This window comes from Tauraco erythrolophus, chromosome 2 (genome assembly GCF_009769465.1).
Source record: "Tauraco erythrolophus isolate bTauEry1 chromosome 2, bTauEry1.pri, whole genome shotgun sequence".
Lineage (NCBI taxonomy): Eukaryota > Metazoa > Chordata > Aves > Musophagiformes > Musophagidae > Tauraco > Tauraco erythrolophus.
This window is the reverse complement of record NC_141466.1, coordinates 45,437,407-45,451,204: the sequence shown is the minus strand read 5'-3', so window position 1 is coordinate 45,451,204 and position 13,798 is coordinate 45,437,407. Positions and strand designations below refer to the sequence as shown.

The 13,798-nt window shown below is 36.4% G+C and overlaps 1 protein-coding gene across 1 annotated transcript in view; it reads left to right on the top strand.

Moving 5' to 3' along the window:
- TINAG (tubulointerstitial nephritis antigen) overlaps positions 1–13,556 on the top strand; it is a 52,071-nt gene extending 38,515 nt beyond the window's left edge. The window contains exons 10-11 of the mRNA XM_086608325.1: positions 12,341–12,386; positions 13,440–13,556. Of these exons, the coding sequence (XP_086464451.1) occupies positions 12,341–12,386; positions 13,440–13,556 (163 nt within the window). The remainder of the gene's footprint in view (positions 1–12,340; positions 12,387–13,439) is intronic.
- The last annotated feature ends 242 nt before the right edge of the window (positions 13,557–13,798 follow it).

Genomic DNA, 13,798 nt, shown 5'->3' with positions numbered 1-13,798 from the left:
TTCATAGAATCATAGAATGGTTGGGTTGGAAGGGACCTTAAAGATCATCTAGTCTTCAAGCTCATCTAGAATTGCTTTGTTGGATCTTATTTATCTTTGCTGGCTATAAAAAATTTATAGGGTAATACCAGACTTACATAGTTAACATTAAAATGTCTAGGTTAGACTAGAGGAATCCCACTTGTAATGACATCATAAAGTAGCTTAAAAACAAAACGATTGTGTGACTGTTACATAATAATTATATTAAGATAGTATCTTCAGAATGTCTTGCATATCTATTTATGTATATGTATACACACACATACATATATCTACATATATATACATACAGTTACAGCTATTAATGACATCAGAATGAAGAAAGCTAAAGAGGCATAATGAAACTGCAAATGATAAGTGATCTAAGGCAGACAAATTTGTCAAAGTTTGGTAACTCACTTTTTCAGCTGCAGTGTTATTTCAAGAAGCCTCATGACTGAAAAATGACATGTGAAGCTGTCATCTTTATTTCAAGATCTCTTAATAATAAAAGTAGACTGAATTCACATCAAAGATGAACTTGGTAGCAGATTTATCTCTCAGATCTATACATTTAAGCTAGAGTTGCTGAACAAACCTGTCAAATCTATTCTGTAGTAGATTCTCCGTAAAATTGGTACTTTTTTTTTTTTTTTTTTAACTCTTTTCCTTCTACTTCTCTGGCTTTCTTAGTTCCACCTAGGAAAAGATGACAGAAGACAAATGTAAAGCCTTGAGTAGCCTGATCTAGTTGAGGGGCGTCCCTGCCCATGACAGGGAGGTTGGATTAGATGATCTCTAAGGTCCCTTCCAGCCTATGCCATTCTATGATTCTATGATTCTATTGTCCATAGGGAAAGAAAACATGAGGCAGACTTGTTGATGGTATAAAGACGCCAAAGTTTATTCAGCATTGACATAAGTAGCTACAGTTCTAGTTCAAATATATCTCTTTTCAAAGTCAGACATAGTGAAGTAAAGTATCCATCATTAATATCTGCAGCCAGTTCAGACATATCTTCTCTCATACTCTTTCCTCTGCATCACTTCAGTATCAGTGCCAACCTATAATACCTGATTTGTATCTTCACTCAAAAAGCTGTATCTATTGATCTCCTGACACTGAAAAATTCAGAAAGGGCCCAGAAGCCCAAGTCTTTGGCTACAAACAAATCTATGGGCTGTCACCTTAAGGCTTGGAGGGGACAGGAATAATTTTATTAAAAGTCTTAGAATCTGTTTCATGAACAAGACAGATTTTCAGATGTTTGGAAGGTGCTCAGAATGACGAAGGACTTTCATAAGAGGACATTGAGAGATGTACATTAACTGGAATCACATTTCCCCTCTAATTTTATCAATGATTCACTGGAAGCTTTAAATTCAATAGTGCAGCAGATTAAATGGCAATGAAATATCTATTCCCTGAAAAACCATTAGTTAAACATTTCTTAACACAAAAGATAATACTAACGGAGATAAAGTTGACATGTGAGGCAAAAACTTGTGGTTTAGTGTTGAGGGGATAGCCAGATAGAGCAACAGCACTCTAAGATTTAATACACAATTAAATTACTCACCTGTGCAAAGTCCAAAGGCTTAAAAAATAACCAGTGACTACTGTTAGTGACATCTCAGGTTTTGGCTTTGAAGACATTGTTTTCATCTTCCTCTTCACTTGTCCTCACCAGCTTAGGCTCAGAAAAACAACAAACAAGCAACATCTTCAACCACCAAAAGTCACGACCCAAATTTTTTTCTTCCTGACTAAAGAAACCTTGGCTTGAGTTCCCTTTTTCTTTCATAGGGGAATAAAATCTACTTTATTATTGTCAGACAATCAACATAGATAATATAGTTTAAAGATTAAACAGTAACACCCAAAAATATTTTACAGCAAAGAGAAAACCATCAGAAGATCATGGGGAAAAAATACGCAGTGACTGATGATTCATTCAGTTAAATCCATGAGACTATCTTCCATATAATTAATTAGGGTAGATTTCTGGGAATGATTTAACTATTGACTCACTGATAATTTGACTCATCTCTCATGCTGAAAAGTCCAGGCAAAACGGTCAGTTTCAAATTCCAGCAACCTTTTTCTGAGACATTCTTTCTCACAGAGAACACTAGTCAGTGGCCCTAACTGCTGCCTTCTTAACAGAAGATTAAGAACTTAAATTTTGTCTAATTGAGTAGATGAAAATCTTGGTCTTTGAAAAGTAGTAGGATTTTGTGTTACAGGTCATAACCTGCAATAGTTACATCTTTTTCGTCTGGTAGTATTACGACAGCTATGTGACTAAGTCCAGGAAAGAAAATTAAATTAAAAGTTTTAGGCCACGTTTATTTCTGTCCTACTCTCTTTTCATCTGGACAAGGAGGTACTGTGAGCCCTTTATGAAAGTAAAACTTTGCCAGGTCAAGATGAGGAGGATCGACTAATCTTTGTATCCTATTGCTGTGTATATGTAGTCGAAGGGAAAACAGTATTTTTGCCTAAGAGATTTTGTCGTTTGTTTGGCCAGCGTGGTGACAACAAATTCACAGTGCCTATGTAAAAAACATAGTGTTAGGGAGACAAATGAGTCAGTTTGTCAGCCCTGTCTGTGGTCATCACTTAGGTGGAATGGATTATCTTCAGGCGTTATCCCTCTGTCTTGATTGTGAAGTAGTGATTCTTTTCCTAATCCATATGTCTCAGTTTCCTAAAGTTGAATTGGATGAATTTGAATTTCACCAAGTCTTGTTTGATCATCAGTATTTTTTTTTTCAGAGATGCAAAGGATCAGAAATATCTCATTAAGTATGTAACTGTGGAAATACCATGGTTTACATGCCCTGGCAGCCAAGAGGGCAAATCACATCCTGGGGTACCTCAAACACAGTATAACCAGCCAGTCAAAAGCGTTGACCATCCTACTGTGTTTAGCGGTAGTGCAGGCTCACCTTGAGTACTGTGTGCAGTTCTGGGACCCACAATTTAAGAAGATGGAAAGGTCCTTGAATGCCTCCAAAGAACAACAAAGCCAGTGAAAGGGCTGGAAGGCATGTCCTGCGAGGAACAGCTAAGGACTTTAGGCCTGTCTACTTTGGAGAAAAGGAGGCTGAGGGGCGACCTAATTGCTCTCAGCACCTCCATCTCCACTTCGCCTCCTTAAGAAGCTGCAGAGGTTCAAAGCTGTGCCAGGGGAGGTTTAGACTAGACATTAGAAAACATTTCTTTAATAAGAGGGTGGGCAAACACTGAAACAGGTTTCCTAAAGATGTGGTCAATGCCCCAAGCTCATCAGTGTTTAAAAGGCGTTTGGACAATGCCCTTAACAGTATACTTTAGCTTTTATTAACTCTGAATTGGTCAGGCAGTTGGACTAGATGATCATTTTAGGTTCCTTCCAACTGAAATATTCTATTCGCTGTTTTTGTTGTGGTTGCGTTGTACGTTATAAAAGTTTTTCTAGTTGTCTCATTTGACCTGAAGACCCATGTGAACACAGAATTTAACAGAAATGAAAATATTTGAAAAAACTAGAAAATTAGGAAAAAATGATGAAGCAAAATATGAGTAAAAACCATAACCTTAAAAACAGAATACATACGTTTCCTTTATACATCCTCTATGTATGCTGGTTTTTAACAAATCTATTGCCTCTGTCTGTAAAGATAGAGTGTGATACAATCCTATATTCAATGCATTCCCACTCTAGAAAAACAAGGAGAAACCATCGCAAACTAACAAACAAACCAGAGACAAATCCTAGCTTTATTCCTGTAAATCTGTGAGTTTTGCCAGTATCATCAGTGAATCCAACATTCAACCTACAAACTGTATAACTTGGAAACAGCAACTGAGTTGAAGTGGTTGGAAAAAAAATTTGCAGGAGTAATTTTAAACTGTATTTTGCTGTTTCTGTATCTTTGATTAGCAGACAGGGACTGTCGATATGGGAGAAGAGTCTGTTCTAGATATAAATTATTGAATGACAGGTTAGAAAGATGATGCAGAATGCTGATTCCTAGAGCACTGGTGTTCAGTGAACAGTTTAACTCCTCAGCAAAGCACTGACTGACACCAACAAATCTGCAGGGATTAACAGCTTCAGATCTGAGACCGTCATTCTTCTTTACTCTTAAGGCCTTATTTCCTTTTAGTTGATGTCTTCAGTCTTAAGAAGTCAGTTTGAATAATATTATTTAGCACACTCTTCAGTCGTCTTTGCTGCATTTGCTGTTAACCGCATTTTACATACAAAGCTGAATATAAGTATGCTAGAATCGAGTTTCTGTTCTCCTACAAAACACTTCAGTTTTGAAGCCACTGCTGATAACCGTTTTTGTTCTGTTAGTTTGTGTTTCGAGCTTTTTCACTGTTTTATTCAATGATATTTAATTATCAATTACTATGTGGGTTTTTTTCTGAAAATTTTCTTTATATTTCTCCTGTGAAGTCCGCCTTAATTGTATTGATACAGTTTCTTGAAAAAGAGACGAGGAAATGTTCAGACAAAACCAATTTTCATTCTGTGGAATACTGGAACAGTTTCCATATTCTAGTTTTTTAACTGTCAGGCAGTGTTGTGCACTCAGGGCCTACTCCTACAGAGTTAATATCAAGTGAAAGTTATTACTGAAATGGACTGCTAAGGTGCCTCTACTATATAAAACTGGATACAAAATTACAAAAATCTTTTTATGGAAGCACACAAGTACTCATCCTTTTATATGAAAGAGTGCCAGAATTCTCTTCACAGAGCAAGTTGGAGATGGTATTCTTTGAGTAAATGGAAATACTTTGCTTACTTTTTCTCCTGAAGAGGACTGAATGCAGTTTGGTGAAATTACTTCTTCTTATTCAAGGTTATTTTTCACTGAAGATCATGATGGTTTATTTTGGAAAAGCTAAGTGGTGTATTACACAATATTTTTGTCAGACAGAAGAAAACTCCCTTTTAAAAGTAATTTTCTGTAATTGATAGGCAGACCTTCTCCTTAATGATTCCTTAAAACCTCTTCTTTTTCTTTTCAATAAAAATGGAAATTTTGGAGGGGATAATCTTAAAAGCTTTTCCTAAAAATACCAAAGGTAGGGTCATTAGTGGTATGAAGCTTTGTAAAAATAACCTTAATAGATTCCCTGTCTCTGTGAGTAATAAGGTTCAGCATCTGTTTGCTTTTGAAATGTCATTCATTTGGAGTAAATATCAAGCTGGACTAATCACAAAAGCAAGAGATAAAAAAGTGCTATTAGTTCGATCATATTTCAGAAAATATAGTATTGTTCTCTAATGGGTGTTGTCCAAGAATGTGTCAGCTCACTTTTAAGTATCATTTCCACTTGGAAGCTATTTCCATTGGAAGTTAAATTACTTCATTGTTGGGATATTTTTCTTGATGTTTACTTTCCTGGACTTCTTCCCCTTATTCTATGTATAGACTAATATACAACACTTAATTTTCTGTTTCTGCTTGGCGTTTGAGCCCTACACACATCTAGGTCGTCAGTGTGTATATATTTTGACTTATCCTTTTGTCAATTTGTCACACAAATACCTGTTACTATTCTTTTTATTCCCAGCAGTGACTTACCAGATTTCTCGTAGCACTCCAGTCGTACACTGTATAATACTTTACTCAAAACATGCATGATCTTGCCTACTTTTAATCCCAGCTTCTTAAATTTTCTTTCTAATGTCATTAACATACTTAAAGCAGACTCCATGTCTAATTTGCTGTTCACTATCACATCTATTAGCTTCGAGGCCTTGGCTTCCCTGGAGACACTGAAAATCTCTGATTATCTTCAACAAGGTCAGGATATCATTAGTTAGGAAGATGTAGTTTGGGTAGAATCATAGAATAGTTTGGGTTGAAAGGGACCTTAGAAATCATCTAGTTCCAATGTCCCTGATAGGGGCAGGGACATTGTCCACCTGACCAGCTTGCCCAAAGCCTCATCCAGTCTAGCCTTGAGTACCTCCAGGGATGGAGCATCCACAGCTCCTCTGAGAAACCTGTTCCAGTGCCCCACCACCTTCAAAGGAAAGAATTTCTTCCTTATATCTAATCAAAATCTACCCTCTTTCAGTTTAAAGCCATGGCTCCTTGTCCTGTCACTACAAGCCCATGCAAAAACTCCCTCTCCAGCTTTCCTGTAGGTCATCTTCAGGTACTTCAGTTACTGGCTGCTAGAAGGTCTCCCCAGAGCCTTCTCTTCTCCAGGCTGAACAACTGAACTCTCAGCCTGTCTTCAGAGGAGAGGTGCTCCAGCCCTCAGATCACCTTCATGGCCCTCCTCTGGACTTGCTCCAACAGGTCCGTATCGTTCTTGTGTTGAAGGCCTCAGAGCTGAACACAGTACTCCAGGTGGAGTCTCACGAGAGCAGAGTAAAGGGGGAGAAACAGGTCTCCTTTAGGAAAAATTGGTAATGACTGCATTAGCTACATAAACTACAAGATCTCAGGAACAAGAACTGTCAGAGAAAGAAAAACAACTGTAGAAGATACAATTTTGACTGTATTAAAGAAATTATATCAGCCAACAACTCTGAAAGTGTCATAATTTTTTATAAAGTAGCGACAATCGTTTATTAATTCATGTTGATTTTAACTTATAGTCAAAATAGTGATACGTCTCAGATTCATGAGTAGATTCCCATATCTTTTCTTTAAAGATTACTTTCTGAAATCAGACAATGGCAAAAAGATTTGCTCTTCTACTAAGTAATTTTCACTTACAATGCCCAGTACAAAAGGGTTCTATTCCTTGATTAAGACTCCAAGGCATAGCTGCTTTACAGGAAAAAATAACCGAAGTGTCATTTTCCCTTCCAACCCGTTGGTCCCTAACGCAGCTCTTGCTCCAAGCTATGAGGGAACATAAAACTCATCCCAGGTTAGTTTAACAGCCTTTTTAACATAATGCATTCCTGGTTTAATTTTGTTCAACGAAACTGTTGATTTTGTGCTATATTTTGAAAAACTGATACATATTAGAACCATGATTTCCACATTTTTTAATTGGGATAATTTTACCCTCTTCTCTAAATTCTTTTATTTTATCCATGATGGTTTAAGATGGACAGAATCCAAGCGCTTCAGTCTGTAATGTCTTAATTCTTCTCGTCATTTATTCTGAAATTGTGTGTTACAGTTGTGCAGTTCTGGAAGCTGATGCATTCTATTGTCTGCTGATTCCCATTCTAACACTTTATTCACTGTATATTACCTGATAATTTCCAGTTGTCTTCTTTGCTCATTTCACGCTTCAGTAGGCAATTAATCATGTCAGGATTCAATTTGAGATTCAGGCAGATGTGATGTGTTAGATATCCAAATTCTTATCACAGAGATGGTGATTTAGTCAACAAAGTCAGCGGAGACTGGAGGGCAACTACAAGTTACAACTGCTTGTGGATCCATTAATTGCCCCCACACAAAGATTTGGTGCTACCAGAAGTGGGAAGAGCTTCCCACCTGTCTGTGACTCCAAAAGGACATGGATTTCTCATAGGTCTTCTGTCATGCCTGCCAGAAACATATGGATGTTTCAGGCACCCTGAAGTATCTCAGTTAGCCTAAGACACCTGCATTTAGGCAAGTGAATGGATCCAAATATACTTTGTTTGCTGCCATGGGAAACATACATTTAGATATCTTAATCTTGAACTAAATCCTGCAGTGTTTTACTGTCAAGAAAAAGACAAATTCTAATTCCAGTTCTGACACTAACATTTACATTAAGGATAATAATGCCAATGTACTTCTTAAATCTCAGAAGAGACCAGTAGAACAGTAGTAGACTGTATTAACTGTTTTTTTGAAAATATTGTGAAGGAATTATTACGCATTCTATTTTTCCACAATATACCCAAAGCAAGAATTTGCATTGATTAATAACATCCTCGTACTACTGATGCCTTTCATAATCTGTATAGGTTTTTCACTTTTCTGGGACAGAAGTGGGTGGTATGGTTTTCACTTTTAAACCCCAAAGGCTTATTTAGCTCCCTCAGGATTATACTTCTAGTTACTCAATTATTTTTTTTTTATTTTGATTTTGAAGATTTTGAGAGACCAATCAACACTTTCTCTGAGCTGCTACTCTGCAGGGAAAATGATCTGGAATGTTATCACTTTCCACCGTTGCTATCAATAATATATCAGGTTGTTTTTTACTCCCATAGTGTCTTCCATGAGGGCTCCTTTTTAATTTATTAATGAATAAGCTTTCACAACTAACGTCTATTTTAAAATATGAAACAAACAAAGAAGTCAAATCTCAAAGTTTATACAGATTCAGGAAAAGATATTTGCACAGAGTCACATCTGTATTGGAAAACATATAGGACATGAACTGTTGAACCAAGAGTGCTTTCTGAATTGTTGAAATAAGAGGCCATTCAGTTTCCTTTTGGCCTAGTGGATGGCTAAGAGTTTTAGAAGGTTAACATTTCCCCTGAATTTATTTTCAGATTACTAATTATTATTGGATCATTTATCAAATTTCTCTCATTCAGTCTTTGTTCATATTTCAAGAAGTAGTGCGTACAACAGCAAGTAAAACAGCAGTTAAAATGCAAGCTGAGTTTAATATCATTCATTTATATCATATATTTCTTTACAACTCAGAAAATTCACCCTCAGATGCCTGGCTTAGCAACAGAAAGGATATTTAGAAATTTTTTTTCTCTGAAGAATCTAAACTTGAATTAAGCTTAAAGTGGAAGCTGTGCTTGGATGCCATAACATGTTCGATAGGTGCAACTATGGAGTACAATGCAGAATGAGTTTACTCCATCAAAAAGGCTGAAATCATGAAAACTACTGAAGTATAACTTCATAGGCAAGAAAAGGAAAAAGGAGAAATTGTGAAGATCAAATACGATACTTATGCTGAGAAAACTATTTTAGAAAATTGAGAAATCTATTTTAGAAACTATATCCTTCTTTCCTAAAGATAATACTGCAGAAAGACTTTCCCCTTAGGAGTTTTTTGAAAGCATGGCTTCCTGTTTAGAAGTTGTATTAGTATGAATGAGCCAAGAAAACCCCAGAAACTCTCTTGATGGAGCTGGTGTTCATTCCCAGAGGCAGGATGTCAAATCAAACTGGCATGTGGCTACAAACAGTGCATCGTTAAACAATATATATAGAGCATGTTTCCCAAAATGACAGCTGTTTCCGTTGCAGCTTAGTGCTTTTTTCAGACTGAGAAGTGCATTAGTCTGGGAGAAATGAGAATCTGTGAATCGCAGCCGGTCTTTGGAACGAGTCGGAACAAACTGTGTCAAGTTTTAGGAAAGGCTTGGTAAACAGGCCTAGGACCTCATGCCACCGTTGCTGCCAGTAGAGGTCAACGTCCATGTAGGTGACATTCCATTCAACCTTTCCTGCTAAGTCCTGCTCCTGATTCATGTACTAACCCCAAGATTACTGGTTTGGATCAGTAAACAGTAGATCAACCTTATCTGTTCTTTAGATCGTAACCATTAAAAAAAATTTGCAAAATCACTTACTCTGTCACAATCTACTAATATACTTAGTTATTTAACTGTTACACAAAATGTATGCATTGAATACCAAATCTGACAACTCATAAAACTGTAGACAAACTGAGGCTGGAAGTTGTTCGGTCCGACTCTCTGCACCCTAAAGTGACAGGACCATCTCAGATCAGGTTGCTTAGATCATTGAATACTTTAGATTAGAAGGGGTCTCTGAAGGTCATCTAGTTTAATCCCCCAGCATGAAGCAGAGCCACCTTCATATTAAGGTTCATGGGGCTTCTCAAGTTGAATTTTGGATATGTCCGAGGACAGATATTCCACAGCCTCTTATTTCAATGGTGCCTAACCTCTCTTGTTGTAAAATACTGTTTCTCCTTGTATCTAATTGTGATTTCCCTTTGAAAACTGTGACTGTCATCTTCTGACCATTGGCTGCACATGTTTCAGGCAGGAGAGCCTGCTCTACTTTATATTCGCCCTCTGTAAAGCAGAAGACAAAAAAATGGATCTCCTCTGAGCCATCTCTCCTGAGGGCTAAAGAAAGCCAATTCCCTCATCCTCTCCTTGTACATCATGTGCTCCAGATCCCAAACATCTTGGTAGACTCCTGCTGGTCTTATTCCAGCTTATTAATGCATTTCCTGTACGGGGAAGCCCAAAACTGAAAGCAGTGCTCAGAATGACAAGTCCTGAATAAATGAGATTAATCACTTTTCTTGACCTGCTGGCTGCACTCTTGTATACTTTAATTTAATGTATTTTAATTTAGAGTATTTGGATGAATGCCCATGGGCATGGGTTACTGAGTAAGCATCTCTTCTTTCTAAACTGTAAGATAAAATGCATATTTCAGGTACCTCTGTTTGTATCTGACTGTAATAGAACAAAATCTAGAAATTTAAATTCATGTTATAGTCAAGGATAAACAAGGAACCTTTTCCATTTTGGTTTCTTAGTTTTCTTTCATTTAGAAACATTTCTGAGAATCAATAAATTCCTATCAGTGTATGAAACTAGAAGTTGTCTTTTTTTAGAAAATAACAAATGTTAGAAAAATATTTAATCACAGAAATGTGAGTCTGCAGGAACTGATTATCATCCTGCTCAAACAAGTAAGAGAGATAATATGTAGTATTGAATGCAGGAATACATGAATATAAATTCGAGGCAATTTTCCTCTGTCTTTAAGACTGATGTAAACACTGGACTTTCACAGTGCAGCTAATGTAATTTTTTTTAGTAACATTGTCATGAGAAAATAAGTAAATCTGAATCTGATGTGAAATTAGACAACCTATTATATTTTTTTAAAAAAATTATGATCATGATAGACTGCATTTGAAATATATTTGGCAAAGAAATGACAAAGATTATTAATAATCCCTTAACTTCCACACGGTAATTCAAAAAGCGTCATGAGGCCTTTTTAAAAAAAATAAATAATTACATTCAATGGTCATTATGACCATAATTGTTTTTATGATTCCTTGCATTTAATGAGCTGTAGCTACAATTTGTACTTCCAGCTGTAATCCAGACTTCACCTCTCTGCTACTCACTAATTTGTCTTGCTTTCTCATTTCTTTGGCTAGAACTGCAGGTATTCCACATATATTAGGGTTCACTGTTAACCAAGGAGAGCTGATGCCACCATGGCTGTTCAAATTTCTTTTACAGAGACGACACAAAAATCCTAATTTCCCCATTCACAGTGCGGAATTTCTTACCATATTGTAGCCACATGTCTTTCAAAGTTAATGCAAATACAGCTTAAACATGTGGTGTTGTTGAGACATACACTGATAAACACCCTGTCAATGACATTCTCTATATTCTAGGATTAACTTTGTACTGTGGAAAAACCTGTAAAAGTACACATCTTTGGTTTTTTGTTTATTTGTGTCCTTTTACAGGCACCCAAGCATCATGACCTGTGAATAGTAACTAGATAAGAATTCATTAATAAATACAAAACAAGACAGAGTTCTTTAAGCAATCAGTAGACATACCATATATACCTAGCTGCTTAAGGTGTGCAGTGCAGCTTTTGCTCATTGAAATATATCCAGACAATTGCCTTGGAACTTCTGCCCTGTATACATACAAAGTGAGGCTTAACAACTCAGACCACTGTGCCGTTCAACTACAACTACACAGTTATGAAAGCCCTATCACCTGGCAAGTGGGGACAATCTCTTGTGTGGCTTTGTGGATGTTGCCACAACATTTAGCATGTACTCAATGGTGTCAAAGAAACATAAAGCAAGTTTACAGGACATTCCCCACACTGTGCTGTAAAACCAATTCAGTTGTCAACAATTTAATTTGAGCTGAGAAAAGCTGGGAACATTTTCAGTCCCAACTCACCAGTTATTTTTGTAAAGGTATTGGATGAGATCTTTAACAAAAATGTTCCTAGGGATCTCCAGTTGAATTGAAGAAATGTGTTCACATTAATTTCAATACTCCTACACAGTTGAGTTCAGTTCAGTTTAGCTGGCAAGCTCTCCAGAGGAGAGATTCTGTCAATGAAAACAGGCTTCTGCAATAACAAACTAAAACTGCACTTCCGTTAAGTTTTTGTAGTCCCTAATGGCAATTTGGCTTGTGGCTAGCAAGATACTTATCTTCATTTTCATCATCCGCACGGTTATTTGAACATGAAGATGGCTATCAGTCATGCTCTGTTCTGATACTGGCATTAGGACAACGAACTAAGGAACAAGCTTTTCTATTGTGGTTGCTTTTTCAAAGCTATAACATGTGAATACGTGCATCAAAGGTCTCACTAGTATCATTTCTTGTAACAGGTGGGGAGTATTACCGGACAAAAATGGACAGAAACAGAAGTTCTGGGTAAGTGAATCTTTAGCACTGTGTTTCGAGGCAGAAGAAAAAAAATCTCTACAACGTAGATTGTCTAAGACAAACTCATTTCCTTTCATTCACTCTATCTGCATCTATTTTTCTTCTTCACCTTAACATCTCCTGTATAATTCTCTTACCTTTCTGGAAACTTTTATCATGCTGATCCTACCTCTATTTCAAAGCTTATTCCATCTGATCTCCCACCTGTATCTATGTTTTTTACTACATTGTCTTTTCTATCTCAAATCTTATTAGAATTCTTGAACGTTACTCACCTTTCCCATGAAGACACAGCTCTTTCTGATGTCTGCAAATGAGACTCAATAAAAGTAATCAATATTATTTGTTAAAATATTTGGAAAAGACAAGATATCTATTTAAACAGCGTTGGCAAATGCTATCCAGCTATCAGAAAAAAAAATTAAACATTGGCTTTCAGCCATTTAAAGTAAGTCAGATTTTATCACTTTGATTATCATTAACAGTTCATCTTCTGTATTCAGCAGAATGTAATGTGCAGTTTACATAGCTGATGACAGACCTTATGGCAGATAGTTTCACTGACATCTAGGGCAAAACTTTTACTGACTTCATTAGAAACTGAATTGCTCAGTATGTCAATAGCTACTTGAATTAAACCTAATTTATTAGAAGTCAGCTTATTTGTATCTTAGGTGTCTCTTTAGCAGATTAGTTGTAATTGGAATTTTGACCATTTGTGTTTCAATGACCACTTACTCCAGCCAATAGTTGAATTATCTAATGATTTCTGCTTCAATTTTTCTAACTGCCTTGTAGAAATAGTGTTCGATTTTTGTTAAACCTGGGTTTGGAACTGAAGTTTCGATCAAAACAAAAAGGAGCAAATTATTAGAAATGCAAAAAAGAGGCATTTCGATTCTTAGCACACCAAGTCTGAGAAACTCTGTTTCTTAAAAAGGAAACTAACATAAAAGGTTCATTTTGCATTTTACACCCTGCACTTTTAAATACTACTTTAAAATTAAAATTGGTATTTTTTCCTCTTTGTTTTTTCTTTAGATTGCTGCAAATTCCTGGGGAAAATCTTGGGGAGAAAATGGTTATTTTAGGATTCTACGTGGACAAAATGAGTGTGATATTGAGAAGCTGATTTTAGCTGCTTTGGGAGAGCCGTAGTGTTCTGCTTTAATTGTATTGTACCATACTCTGCTTTATGTATCTGGTCTTTCCATTGTTGCATACTGAGTCTTTCTAGAGAAATAAAAATATCTTCTCTGTAAGTTACCTTTCTTTCTATTATGGCTCATTAGGGCTTCCTGACTTGAACAAACCGCAGCTATCACAGCACTCTCAGATCTCACCTGGTACAAACACTCCTTTATACTAATAGCAAGTTGTATCCAGGACTACTGAAAACC